Source organism: Anser cygnoides, chromosome 4, assembly GCF_040182565.1.
Source record: "Anser cygnoides isolate HZ-2024a breed goose chromosome 4, Taihu_goose_T2T_genome, whole genome shotgun sequence".
Classification (NCBI taxonomy): domain Eukaryota; kingdom Metazoa; phylum Chordata; class Aves; order Anseriformes; family Anatidae; genus Anser; species Anser cygnoides.
In genome coordinates, this window is record NC_089876.1 from 58956936 (window position 1) to 58971751 (window position 14816).

The 14816-nt window shown below is 37.6% G+C and overlaps 1 protein-coding gene across 5 annotated transcripts in view; it reads left to right on the forward strand.

Annotated features, from left to right (window-relative positions):
• Positions 1-14816, forward strand: part of WWC2 (WW and C2 domain containing 2) — a 106871-nt gene that overhangs the window by 62867 nt on the left and 29188 nt on the right. For all 5 annotated transcript variants that reach the window (XR_007168824.2, XM_013179851.3, XM_013179853.3 and 2 more), the window contains 5 exons: positions 2837-2966; positions 3590-3736; positions 4689-4762; positions 8849-9091; positions 13488-13577. Coding sequence is in view for 4 of the 5 variants with exons in the window: in XM_013179851.3 (XP_013035305.1) it covers positions 2837-2966; positions 3590-3736; positions 4689-4762; positions 8849-9091; positions 13488-13577 (684 nt within the window). In the remaining variant the exon portion in view is untranslated. The remainder of the gene's footprint in view (positions 1-2836; positions 2967-3589; positions 3737-4688; positions 4763-8848; positions 9092-13487; positions 13578-14816) is intronic.

Consider the following 14816-nt stretch of genomic DNA (forward strand, 5'->3'; position numbering starts at 1 on the left):
CTCAAAAAACTATCACCACAGAGAACATGGTGGTTCACTGTGGGACATTACTCGCTGCAGAGGAAACTTTACTAACAAGTATGTTTTCTTAACTAACATGAACAAAGAATTATTAATGCTAGTCATTATCTGTATTGTGGTATGTACTCATACATTAATACAGTAAAATGCTGAGCTGTGTGCTCTTGGTACACTAGTTCCAGTAGCAGAAGCAATGTTTCATTGTTAATGTAATACTGTCTGGATACTTTTACCCTTTTCCTCAGGACCTCCTGTGTATGGTAGTGTAATGTCATATAAGTAATAACCTTTATTCTGGAGAGCTTGCGGAGTATATAGGGAAGATGGACAAAATGTAGGAGAAGGGAAGTATACTTCTATCTTGCTGATAGAGTGCTAAAACAGAGAAGTGATTTGCCCAGGATGACAGAGTATCTTTATTTGGAGCTGAGTGACTGGGGTTAATTTCTCACTTCTAACCAGAGCATGTTGTAGGTTGTTTCCTGTGTATTTTAATAGATCAGTTTTGCACAGTAGGTTTTTTGGTTTCTTTTTTTTTTTTTTTTTTTTTGAACTGGGAGAAAGAAATTCTGGTCCCAGGAATGGCCAAGAAAAATGGTGAAAACAAATGTTGCTCCATCAGTGCTATTGTAATTACAGACTTGTCCAAATGGAGCAAATTATTTATTTTTTTTAGTATGAAGAGTTTGAAGTTGATTAGGAACTGAAAACCCTTGGCACCTTAGGAGGATACCAATCAAATCCCTACCCTCTTTCCTTTTGACTAAAACAGAAATGTAACATTTGTTGTTATTTAAGTATATAAAGACTGGAGTGGAGAGGAGAAAAAGATAATTGAATTTAATAAATAGATTAATAAATTAGATTTCATTTGAAGCAGAGTTTAGAAAAGACAGACATACTGATTCTAAAGTTTAAGGTAATAAGAACTCATGCTGCTGTCCCAAGATTAAAGGTTAGCCAATCATGCTGGTTTTATTATATTAATTCAACAATGAAGTATTGTTTTGAGGCAGCTTGCTCACAAGCCATTTTGATAGGAATCCAAAGCATGTTTCAGAAACTGTCAACAGCATTCCACAGAAATACAATGGACATTTGTTTTAAAAATTCAGTCAGCCACTTTTGAACAGTACTAATCCCATTAATTTGAAACAGGAAGATGGAATATTGTATATGTCAGAGATCCTTCTTGTCCATCTTAATTATATACAGAATAAAGTAGTTGCAATTTGAAAGTGACACGTTGTATTACTAGGCAGCATGTGGTGTATTACCCAGCTGTTCATTCATGGCTGTAATTGTTGGCATATCCTCTATCTCTTTGACTTTAGCAACCTGATGAGTTACCAGAAATGAGGTGCTTGCAGAGAATAAGTCTGTGAAGTGTGTGCATACCTATGAAAGCGTTTGAGGATCTTTCAAGTTGAAACAAATATATTCTTGAATGGGAATCTGAGTGTTGAGTCGTGTTTTTTTAATCAAATTTTCTTTAAAAAAAAAATAAAAAGGCTGTTCTAATTTGCATAAAAACTGAAACATGGAGAAAGGAAAAAAGATACTGTCACATCTTTAATGACTGCTTTAGAACCTTGATACCTTTGTGCATAAAATTAGAAGAAAAACAGAATACTTTGTTACAGGTTTTGTGTTCTTGCAGGGGATGCTCAAGATCACTTCTGATCACTAAAGCATTTGATCAGTCTTCACTCACAAGGTTAATGTCTTGTAGCAAAGATGATGGGTGATGATAAAAAAAAAAAAAGGAAACCAATTGCACTATAAAAATGTATTCTCTACTAGATGCTCGACTTTTGTGAAGATGCCTGTTGTTTTTAATTTTGCAAAGCACAGCTGCAATCATTTATATGATGCTATGAAATATTCAGTTAAACTAGAGGTTGGAGAAATGTGTTTACAAACTATACTTTTAAGTCAAGACTGAAATAAAATAGCTTCTTTTTTTTTTCTCTGAGTTTGGGAACTCAGAATTTTAAGGTTTTTTTTTTCTTTTTTTTTTTTTTAATATTGATATTCCAGGTATTTAGTAAATCGTCTGGTTTATGACATGATATTTATTATCCAAATATTTTGTGAGTAAAGAGAGCCTGGTGACTGGGGGAGCAGAACAGCTATTCTAGGTGCTTAATGCCTAGGATTAGAGTAAACAAGATGGAAGCTGAGACAAGAATATGGTTAAATGTCTTCTCTGCAAAGGTCACGAGTACCAAGAAGCTTGTTTGTCTGTTGGATGTCACATTGTGGGTCTGGGTAGAGGAATACTGCTCATAATAAATTCTGCTTCTGTAAGGCTCACGCACAGTTAATATTATTAAAGTTGTACCCCAAAGTTGCTTCTCTGCTGCAGAGAGTTAGGGTGGGGATGGGATTTTTGATTGTGTTGTCAGCAATACGCTATAATTCTGGTAGCATGTTAGGAGTATTATTTCAGATAGTGCTTGCTCTGTGCCTCACATGTCTTTAAGACTGGATCAACTGAAAAATGTGGAGTCTCTGCTTTTGGTAAGGCCCCGATAGTTTAGCTAAGGTGGTTTTAATGCCAACATTAGGTTTTTCCATAAAATTTCCCGTGTCAGCAAAACCCATCCATTGTGTGTGTGTTAGACACCTTGACGCTTTTGCCAAGCATTAAATAGTATTTTAATGCAGACTTCAGTGTCCTTTTTTCTCTTTACATGTCTGTTGAAGGAAATAGTCTCTCCTTCCCTTCTATTCTCTAACTATGCTTGTCAGAAACAAAACAGCAGAGGTGTTATTTGCTGCATTCAGTATTAATACTCTTTTTTTTCCACAGAATTGACCAAAAAATGTCTGGAGGCCAGAGTGGGTATGAACTGTGTGAGGCCAAAGCCATCCTGAGTGAACTGAAATCTATCAGAAAGGCAATAAGTTCAGGGGAGAGAGAAAAACAAGATTTAATGAAGGTATTTCATAGGGTTGACATAAGTTTTATGTGGATTTATTTTATTGTAAGGAGCTTTAATGATGCTAAATACATGTTAGACTTTTTCAAGGGATGCTCAAAACTGTGAGTGAAAGTAGCATTAAAATCACTTTTCAGATGCAGAAACTGAAGCCTGTGACTTTCTTAATTCAAAAAGTCACACTATGGCAGTCAGAGAATATAGATATCTGAATTTGTAGGTAAGCTGCAATGCATGTTACTTCTAAACAATTTAAAATATTAAATGGACAAAACTTGAGATACATGTTTAGATGTGTAAGCGGTGAAGGTCTTACAAATCTAAATTGCACTATATCAATTTCTGAAACCATACCTTTTCTTTTTTTAATCATCCAGTTATTTAATTGTTTGATAAAAGGGGGGGAGAGAGAGGAAGAGAGAGAGAACGAGAATGGCGTGGTCATACTTAGTATCATCTATGAACTGCTTGGTTAGAAGGCTAGTTTGCTTAATGTGAGGAATGAAAACTAGAAAATTTATACTGGAATCTTTTAGGTAAACATCTTTTGAAGAGAAACTGGTACAAATGCTGTAAAGTACAAAGGCACTTTAACACCACCTCATTCTCTGTTTCCTGAACAGAGTCTTGCAAAGCTGAGAGAGAAATTCAGTCTTGACCAGACCATTGGGACATCTGAACCAGACTTGAGTTCGAGCTCTGTAAACTCCCAGCTGTGTTTTTCTAGACAAACATTGGATACAGGGTCTCAGACTGACATTTCTGGTGAGGTGAGCTTTTTTCATTTGGTCAAATGTAAAGAGAAATTAAATCAGAATGCTGTGGTTAATGGAACTGGCTGTTTCAAATGTCTGTTTACTGTTGCTGATAGGTGTATATATATGCATGTTTAAAGAGAAAATTCCTTAGTTAACTGATTTTCCCCTTAAATTTCAAATCAGGATTCAGATGAAGTTTTTACATTTGGCATGAAGCATTTATCTGGCATCTGATTTAATCAAACAGTTCCAGTACAGTGAAGTTCAGCGTAAGTAGGTAGTGTTTTGTGGATCTGTCTGTATGGTTATGTTGCACCTTACAGACTTGCTTTGATCTGAAGATGTTTTTAATTTTCAGAAACAAGATCTCAGAATTTAACTGTGCAATTTCATTTCACACAGCTGAAACGCTGTTAATGGAACTACCTCTTTAATGATTCATTAATAATTTCTCTGTTTCACTGACAGTATATTTACAGTGACAGAAAGCTGTGCTTAATTTTGGCACCTTCTTTGAACTTCCGTGGGCTAGATTTGTAAGGAAGAGATAGCACTAGGCTTGCCAAACAAAGAACTACACTTGTCTATGTTTCGCAGCAAATTTTTGAAGTCTTCCTTTAAGATGTACTGACTTAACCCTAAATTTTGAGTTCAGTGGAGTTCAAAGTTCAAAATTTTGGGTGCAATCAATGCAAGACTTGTTTGAAAATGCACTTGATGTACTCTGATAGAATATGGTAGGTAGTACAGAAGTTAATAGCAGATGAACTGTATGAGAAGAAAACAGCACTGTTGTATATCTGAGTATATTCCTAACCGTGTATATAGCAGCAAGCGTGTAGCTGAAGGCGGGTGTGGTTTTATTTTCTAAGTGGTAATTTTTCTACCCTGTGCATTTGTTTGGTGTTGTTGATTCATTTTACAGTTTTACACAGTAATAAGGCTAATATTTTTTTCTCAACAGGTTGGAGCAAGAAGTAGATCAAATTTAGCAGAAAAGGTCAGATTAAGTCTTCAGTATGAGGAGGCAAAAAGAAGGTAATGGGGTTAGTTGCTTTGTTAAATTACAGTCTCGAGCTGGGAGGTTTCCGACCTCTCCAGTACTAACATTGTGCTCACAGTGACATCTAGTGGACACCTCTCTGGAAACACCGTAGGCATTACTGTAAAATGTTTCTTTTTCTCCAGAATGCAAAGCGGGCTTTCAGGAGCCTTTAGTGCTGTTGAGCAGTAGTTTTTACATTTAATGCTAAGTTACATATGTTAAGAAATAAAATGCAGACAGTGACAAGTTAACCGCAGATCCAGGACTAAGGGAATAGAGTTAAATGGCGTTCCACTGACAGGGGTTGCTAGTCTATTTATGTCCGTGTAAATCCTTCTTAGGGGTCATCATTTCAGTTCACTGTGCCATTGAAGGTTCTTCGGTTTTAGAGTTGCTTCAGATTGTCAGTGCAGGTTTGGTAGGCTTAATTATCTCTTTTTCCCTGAGATTTTGAATAATTTAAATACTTGTTATCACTGTGGGGTTATTTTTTTAATGAGTTTAACCTGAGGAGAGAAGAAATCAGGAACTGTCCCACTGCTGAATGTGAAATGCTTTTCAAATAAAGTTCTGCAGTGGTTGCTCTTGAAAGCGGTGTCATTTTGATGGATTGCCACAGCACTGAAAGAATGGTCATCAGCAAGCAGAACATTCTGGGTTAGAGTGACATGCCTCCTGGTACGCCAGAGGAGTAGTGCTGCATAATATTGGGGCAAGATTTATTTTATTTTAAAAAATAAATCATGGATATGTTTTTATTTATTAATGTATTAATTGTGTTGTATTATTTTCTAATATTTTCCACAAAATTAAGTATCAGCTATTCAGAAACCATACAGCTTTTGTTATGTACTTTAACAAAAATAGAAGTCTCACACCCAAGGTTCCTACTCTATGTTAAAAAACAAAGCAAGACAATAAAATAAAAATTAGCACTTTTCCACAGATGAAAATTGTGATGAGAACTCCGTTTACGCTGTGACCTAATTATTAACTCATTTGGAATACTGTGGTATGCTCAATTAGAAAACCAGGAAGAGAAATTGTAAGCCTTTACTTTGTATTTATATGTTTTAAAGGCAGGAGGCAGCACAACTGATGTTTTCCTGTCTAATTCCAAATATATGTCGTCTTCATATATGTTAGTAGCTACGATCCTTGCTGGAAACAACAGTAACCCTTTATAGCCTCACTAGGGATCATAAAAAGTTATTATATAATCAGTGCAGTCAACAAAGAGTGCTGTGGCTGTGTCTGTGTTTCTTCAGTATTGAACTTGGGTGATTTTGCCTCAAAATCATTGTGTACATAGTATTAATTGTCAGATGGTGTTTCAGGTGCATGTAGATGGCATTTTCTGTCAACTTCTTTCATCCAAAACCAGATCATCCTCTCTTTTGTCTATGTCTTGTTACAAGGAAGTCCCACCATTGTGTTCTATATCTCATTTGTAGGAACAAGAAGGTACCCTGGCAGTAAATTGGTGTATTGCTTCTAGCTAATAAAAAAGCACAGTGTTTGGGGTATGGACTACTGCAGCACAGGACCTTACTTTCTCATAAATTAGCCAAGAATGTGGGTCAAAATTGCAGTAGCTCAAGTACTTAATCTTTACATAACTAAGTATTTGTTCTGTGCAACATCAGTGTGTTTCAAGCTTAAAATACCTTTTAAATGGTGTTTTTATTCAGTTTTGTCTGAGAACTTCCAAATAATGGATATTCCTTTCCACTTTAAATAAGACAGATTACTTGAAGACACTGTTGGAATGGTTTTATCAGTGATAGTAGGGTAAACTTAATAAAGTGTACATATCTCAGACTAATGAAGAAATGTACTAAAATGCAGTATCTAATTACATTCCCCCTAATTATTATGCCCATTGTAATCATCACTGGAAGTTAATGAATATTGACCATCTTTTCTGAAATATTAAATGTGCAAATTCTTAGTTGCTTTGTGTTTAAAAAGAGAGAGAAGATCTTGTGAGTGAAGTTGTTTACTTAAAAAAATTCTTTCCAAAGTTATCAGATAATTTTGTATGTTGCATATTTTATGCTGTTTAGCCAGCAGCGTTTTGAAGAGGTGGAATGTTGTCTGTGGAGAAGGGTATCAGGATAGCAGAGGGTTATCTGTAGCAGAGGGAGCAAAAGAACTGTTGGGAGACCCGCATCCCATTCCGCTAGCCATCAAGCAGCTGTCAATAGCAGCTACTTAGAACAAGGTTAGCTACAGAGCAGGGTTAGCAGGAGCTAGTGACCTGGAGATTGAAATCTTAACACCTTGTTAGCCATCTGAAATGATTCAGTTGTTTTCCGTCTGCATACAGCTCCTCTAAAGGACTGTTAAATTGTATCCATAGCTGCAAAATATGTTGAAATGCTTCATTTCATTTCATCCTGCCATTTGGTTATGGTAACACTGCTGATGGTATTTCTGTTTGTTTTGCATTGGTGTTTTGTGAAAATGCTCAATCTTGTTCTTGCAGCACTTTGGTGGGTGTATTTTTTATTAATATTTTTTAAGCTGTTGTTTTTTCATTGAGGTGCAGATGAGATAAATTTTACCCATGGAAAAAGAAAGGGGAGGTTCCCCTTAAGCTTCTAGTATGAGCAACAGGATAGTTAGATTTAATATTAACTATTCTTAGCTTTGACCATAAATAAAAGCCTTAATGTACTGTAAAATTAATAGTTGAGGTGCAAAATAAGCATGATATCATTAGTTTTGTAAATGACAGAAAACAGACTGGAAGGATGAAAAGCGTTTTCCTAGAAATATGTCGGGACTACAGAAATATGACACAAACCAAATTGTGTGTGTGTGATGATGCAACATGGGATGGGTCATTACCTTAGGCAGTGCCTGTTAACACTGAAGTTGCACAGACTTGGGTCAGTTTGTGAGCTAACTTAGGTGTATTTAACTGTGATAGTTATAAATAAAAGCAACAGAGAAATTCCTCTTGCCCTAGATTGTCAGGGAATATCTTTCTATTTTGACTTTTCCTTTCTCTGCCTTTTCCCAGCCTGCAGTAAAGCGGTGTGGAAGGCTCAGAGCCATTACGTAGTTCAGAGCTTCCCATAACTCTCTATGCAGTTATTTCAGGCATAGCTAAGGCTGGAAGTGATTAGAAGTTACCATCTGGCTAGATATGTGGCACCTATAATGGGAATTTTTATACTTTATATGGTTTCCAGTGGACAATGAGTCTTTATTGCAAAACCTGCGCTTTTGTGCTATGCTGCTGAGCCCAATGGCAGAGCGGTTCTGGAGACTGAATACTGGCAATAACCTTTCTCGATCAGAACTGAGCCATCGTACAATAATAATGTAGGGAACTTCCTTTGCTACCCCAAATCTTGGGGCTCCTAACTCTGTGATCAGACATCTACAATGGAATAGCAGTTGCACAAACTTCCAAGCAGATACTTTTCCTTCAGGTGTCTACTGTCATGTTACCTTTTCTTTTCCATCACACAGAAGAACAATGCTTTTGCCTTCTAAGATTTGCATGCGTATCTGCTGCTGAAGTGAGCACCTTGATATTGTGTGTGTTCTTTAACAGCGGTCCTCGCTGTTTGAGAAGCAATCAGTCTGCAGCAGCTTGGAGAAATAGACCATACTCCTAGATGAGTAAAGCAAAGTAAAGCTTTTTCAGTAAAGCTTTTATTAATGTCGAGACTTTTAATTCAACTCAGGAGGAACTCACTTTTAATGCATATGCATATTACTGTCCATTTTAGCATTCTTCCATATATGAAGCAGGTAACTTTGGAAAGGGCACCATAGTTCCAAGGTTTGGCGTTAATTTTTTTCTTTCTCAGAAGTACATTCTTCTGAGGTATTTAGGACAGAGAGGACTACACAGCCTGTTGGCCTGGATAGGTGGCTTGCTTCTCTGGCAAAGTCTGCTTTCTTGTGAAGTAAATGTAATTAAAAGTATGTTAAGTAAGAAAAGGAGAAAGTAGAAAAAGTAATTATATACTTATACCTTTCAAAATATTGTATCACTTCTGTCTTTCCTCGGAATCGTGTGCTGTGCTGGGCTCAGACAAATCTGTTATGTTTTATTTTAGCATGGCTAACTTAAAGATCGAACTGTCTAAGCTAGATAGTGAGGCCTGGCCTGGGGCACTGGATGTGGAAAAGGAAAAACTGATGCTAATCAATGAAAAAGAAGAGCTTTTGAAGGAACTCCAGTTTATTACACCACGCAAACGTACTCAAGATGAGCTAGAGCAGCTAGAAGCAGAAAGGAAGAGGCTTGAAGAGGAGCTGCATTCTGTAAAGAGCACACCCAGTCAAGCACTTGCTGAAAGGTAAGGGGTTGTTTCTGCTGGTATTAAATGCCTCTTCCTGCAGTCTAACCTTTGTACTCATTACAGACCCTGAACTGTGCCTTGATGGGCTGTTTTCCTTCAGTAACTGTTCTATGTAGGTCTTAATTAAATTTGTTATTAGCCCAGTGGGCAGAAACACAAAGAAGTCTTCTGTACTCTGAGAGAATGCGAACACCCTGTATGTGCTCTGCAATATCAGTTGCTCTGCATTTCTTACCAGCATGAAAATGCCTGTGACAGATGTTAAATAACTGAGGAATGTCAACATACCAGCAGGAGGGCAATACATCATTCACTGGTGTCTGATAATAGCAGCAAACTATTTGAACTCAGGTTACAAAGATTATCTTGATTGTTGCAACATCTGAAGCCTTTCATTGTGAGTTTTATTGCACGCAAAAATGCAACTGAAAGAGAAAAAAGGAAAGGAAAAAAAAAGTTCAGAGGAGAAGCATGATTGCTGCAAAACTATCCTAACTTGTTGCTTCCTAACTGGCAACTGAAGCAACTCCCACGATAAATGGTATTAGACAGATTCAGAGTTGGAGAAAATCAAAGGTGACTGTCACAAATGGACTTTTCATCAACTGTAAGTGGAAATAAATTTATGGGAATCTCTAGCACACATAAAAATGCAATAAGCACAACATGTCACTTTATTTATCAGTGCAGTATGCCTTATTGAAGTAATATAATCAGCATTGTAAGACTTTCCTACTTCCTGCAGCAAGGAAACACCTGCTGGTCCTCCGTTTTCACTGAATGGTGAAATTCTTATTATTGACGTTAGAAGGCAGCTCCTAAATTTTAGCTGAGTAGTGAGGAAATTTGTTCTTGTTTCCAAATAGGTGTGTGTGAATTAGGCATGGATTTTAAATGTATTTGTATACATCCTAATATTTTAAACTGCACCATATTGAGAATCCAAAAGTGTTTTAGGATAATGGTTGTGTCCTACTGGAACTACGCTTCTACAGGAGAAATTACCTGTCTGTCTTAGTAGTATCCAAATTACAATGGCTCCATTGCTATCTGGCTTCCATTAATAAATGGACAATAAGTGGTAAATAATAAAATCACATTGACAAAAAATTTGAAACTAAGGTTTTGATGATAATGCCGTTGTAAGTAATAGCTAAGTCTTGACTATTGCTGTAAATAATTAGCTTTTTACTTAGTCTTTGGTTTTGGTTTTGAATGTTTAGTGCCAAAGAAAATTGTGCACATAACCTTTTTCCCATACATGCCAGATGCCAAACTTGGAGTACCAAGGGGAAGAAAAACTGTTTCCCATTCAAGTAAAAGTGAAACAGCAGCTTTTTGTTTTGTTTTGTTCTGTTTTTGTTTTTCCATGGATAGTGACACAGGTAGTTGTTATTCTTTTCTCTCTATTTTCTTCAAGTTATTCTCCTTTGATTTTTATCCTGCAGCTGAAAATGTGGAATTGTCTTCTGAGGTTACCATACGATTTCATGTCATACTCTGCTAGTTGAGGCAGTATTTATAGTGTTTTCTGGCTTACTTTTGTGCCATTTCAGTGAAGCTCCAATAATCTCTACCTGCAGCTCTTTATCATATTAAAACTGTTTCCCTTGATGACTTCAGAACGAGTCAGTTCTTTCACACCAAGCTATTTTGGGGGTTGTTTCTGGTGTGTCTGCTGTGAATGTAAAGAAAATCCTCATTTTTGTAGAGGCGTTCAGATGATGAAGCTTTTCCTGAATCTATAAAAACATTACAGTTAATTGTGTCAGATCAAATGTCGTCATTTTATTCCTTAGAGGTGAGGAAGATTGTGCTCTCCATTATCAGTGGAGGAGCCGCCCCACCTTCAAAGCACAGCACTGTCATTGCATTACTATTTTCTTTCATAAAGTTTCATGAATACCTTAGGTTTCTGGTCTTTCACTGATACTGATAATAAAGCAACAGCATAAGAAGCTGTGGATTGTGTCAAGAGCTTGATATGACAAGTTGTTTTTCCTTTCGTAAGTTTTTGGTGTTGTTTTTTTTTTAAGGGAGAAGAATAAACAGAAAACTTGCTCTGACTTACAAACATTGCCAGTGTAGCCCTGGGTTATTTTGGAGAAGAGTGCTGAAACTGCCACTAGTAGATGTACTTGGAGTCAGTTTGCAGAAGGAGGGTATAAATCGTAACATATCAGCTTCAAAAAAACAGACAGGGTTAGTCTAACTGCTCGAAGAAGCCTTCCAGCAACTGCTCAGAAATAGCTGCATTGTGGAACTGCTGAGAACTGCCCGCTGCTTTCTTTCCTCTGCATTTGTGTTAGGGAGAGATTCCATTACTTCTGGAGTCCTTGGCAAAATCTTCTAAGTAATCACAGACCTTTAGACGGATGCATGTTAATCTTCTTGATTGTGCTGTTGCCTGTAGTACTGGCCCCCCAGTCTTGTGTCTCGCAAACAGACGTGTCCACATGAATTTCCACTGAAAGGTGAAGTGTGTACATGTTAACGTTTTAATGTTTTTGTTTGCTTGTTAAAGATTTTATGCCTCTGTCATCAGTGTTAACAGTCTATGATCAAAACTGGAGAAAGGTATCTCAAATCACTCCTGCAATGAGCACTGGATGAATTCAGATAGGAGGGTTGCAGGGGGGGTTTACCCTGCTGATGGTTTGGGTGTTTACATGGTCTATGGCATATTAAAGATCCTGTCTATGCTACAAAGTAGGTTTAAAAGTATGGAATGTGGTTTGATGTAGGAGGGAAAAAATAGCTTGAATCTCAATTAGTTGTGGGATAATGAATTTATGTATTGAAAAGTCACAAAAGAGTTAACGAAGAGCACTGTTGCTTGAGAAAAGCAGGACAGATTGTGCTTTAAAAGAAGGCAGAAGGCACTATGTAGTAAAATGTGCTGGGAAGGAATGTCTGATGCCCTAGTTGAGCTTAATTCTTGGTTGGGAAACCTGTGTGCATGAGCAGAGAATGAAATACCGTGTTATGCTTTTACCAGCGCTAGCAGGTATTGGCAGATGAAGGCGTTACCGCGGTGTAGGAGCACATGCGGCGTATGCAGTGAAGTGGAAGTTCACACCCTGGCTGACCTCGGGGTAACTTATTCACCTTTGCATAACCCAGATTCGCTCGCTGAATGAGCATGGGTGTAAGCAAGTGCTTTTCATGCTTTGTTGAATTGAGGACTTAATGCCTTTTAACTGGTATCTTGCACTGGGGGAGCGAATTCTGGGAACTCTGGAGTATTTCCTTCACTTTGCATAAGAAAGCAATGGTTGATTTTTGGTTTTGTTCTTTGAAGTGTTTCTCTGCAGTTGAATTTTAATTTACACGTCTTTGAGATGCCAGAAAGGCCAGAGGAAAGGTTTCTGAGAATGAACCTGAAACCGTTTTAGAGTAATTTTTGCCCTCCCTCAGATTAGTTGCTTAAGAACTTGTTACATGTATCAGTTGACTGAACAGGGGCTAGAGGAGAATATACTAATCCACAACTACAGGAGGGTTTTAGCTGAATCCACTGAGGGAAAGCAATTTATTTGGCGTTGCAAATGGAGTGATAAAAGGGAGTTATAAAAGGAAAAGCCACTGTAAAGGTTATTGAATCCTTTCTGTTAGCAGCCAGCCGAAAGGAGTGGGAGAACTCTACCATTTGGAGCTGTAGAGCTAGGCTGGATGGCAGTGCAGGAGGTAATAATCCTGCTTTGTAATAAAGGTGAGCCTCGATAATGAGCATTACAATGCCATGTTGCACAGATGTGATGAAAAAGCAGTTGGGAATGTAGAAATCTTTACCAAGGACTCCTAAATAGGATCCGCCATCTCAGAGCCTTACGTTTGGATCCGGCCTGTTTGTTGTGCTTTATCTCTTGAGGAAGACTCTGAGATCAGAGGGAGAGCTTTAATTTTAAACTCCCTGCAGTGCTACCCCAAGTTCTCGCATTGTCAGCGTCAGTAGTGGTATTGGTGTCTTTTGCTGTTTGTGGTGCTGTTGTTTTCTTCCCCTGAAAGTATACTAAGTGAGAAGCCAATCTGTAGCGTGGCTTTATTAGTATTAGTGCAGATCTTATTTTCCTGAAGTTGCAGCTGTTTTCCCAGTGCTTGTGTGTTAGTCCTTGTTTCGCTTGGTGCAGTATGAACGTACCAACGTGCTGCTCACTTGCACGCATAGCAGGCTTCTTACAGTGCTTAGTATTCTGCAGTCAAAGTCACTCTGCTGAAGTGGTTGGGGTTTAATGACAGGATTGAGAGCTAACGCAGCCTCTTGGATTTTAGTAGTCAGCAACCAGATGAAAACGAGGGATCTTCACTTTGTTTCTGTCTTACCTGTGAGGTGTTTTAGCCTTGTGACTATTCAGTAATGCTTTCCTCTACTTACATGTACCTCTGTTTCCAGGTTGAAACTGGAGGAGAGAAGAAAAGAGTTGGTACAGAAACTTGAAGAAACTACAAAACTGACTACTTATTTGCATTCGCAACTTAGGAGGTGAGGCTGTACTGCATAATGTAAAACCTGGCTTCAGCAACAGTCTGGTGGACTTGGTTGTCTAAACTTCAGTCTTGGATTTTTCTCTTAGCTGGGGGCTGAACAAAATTTGTTTAATATTTAAGTAAGAAAATGCAAGTATAATAGCTTCAAGCATTTTGCCTCTGTGTAAACCTGGTGTACCTTCATATTTTTAGTAAATATTCAAGACCGGATTAGATGGATTTTTTTTTTTGGTATTGTTTCTATAATTAAGCAGAGATACATTTTCTTGCTCCAGTGTAAATAAATAAACAAATTGTGAATTCTCTAATTGGTCAGATCTCCAAAATGCTGTCACTGAGGAGACAAAATTGTTTCTCAGGCATCTGTGTAAAATGAGAAGTGCAGCCTTTGATCTGCATAATAACCGGAGAGGCTCAGTGCATACATGTGTACATGTAAATACTTGTGTGAATAGTTGGTTCTGATTTTATTCTTCAACACTGACTTGTGCCTTCTGTAGACAGAGAAGTACTCTCAGCAGGATATATTTTCCTCAGTCATTGTTTCAAAATATGACTCTGGGTTCATGAAATTCATAGTGATAACAAAGTAGTAATCAGTTACAGCAATTGTGAACTCAAACTCACTGCTCTGATGGGAATTCTAATATTTAACAGCTCATGTATTGTCCTGAGGAAGAGTTTTTCCCATTTCTGGACTGCGCTCTGGGCTACCAAACCATGTGTCCATTATGTTTATATGTATATTTATTTTCCTGAATTTGGTCAAACTCCTTATGTATCCCAGTGGGATACACCAGTCAAACAGCTGCATTAATGTTTGGGTACTGCTTTAAAAATCAAAATGGGTCTTTAAGAGGAAAAATGTTTTTAAGCATTTTTAAAGGTCCCCTCACAATAAGCCATACCATCCTATTTTGGCAGTCTAGGTTGGCTTAACTGTTTCAAACATCTCAGCCAGATCCTGTAAATTGCATCTTGATTGGTGATCAGTTAGAGAAACAGTCTTCTAGTCTTCTAAAAATCCACCACCACCACCCTTTTTTAATGTAGTTTGTAATCTTGTTTCTTTAAAAGGGGCTGCCTTGAATTATTTTTCCTGCTGTTTTTTCCCCATCAGAGTCCTCCTGAGCCAAGGCAGTGGCACGCAGTTTCTCTGGCTTGGCAGGGTTCCTTGTCTTCACTTATTAAGAGGAAAAGATTGCGTGTTATGGCCTGTGCCAAGCTTATGTAT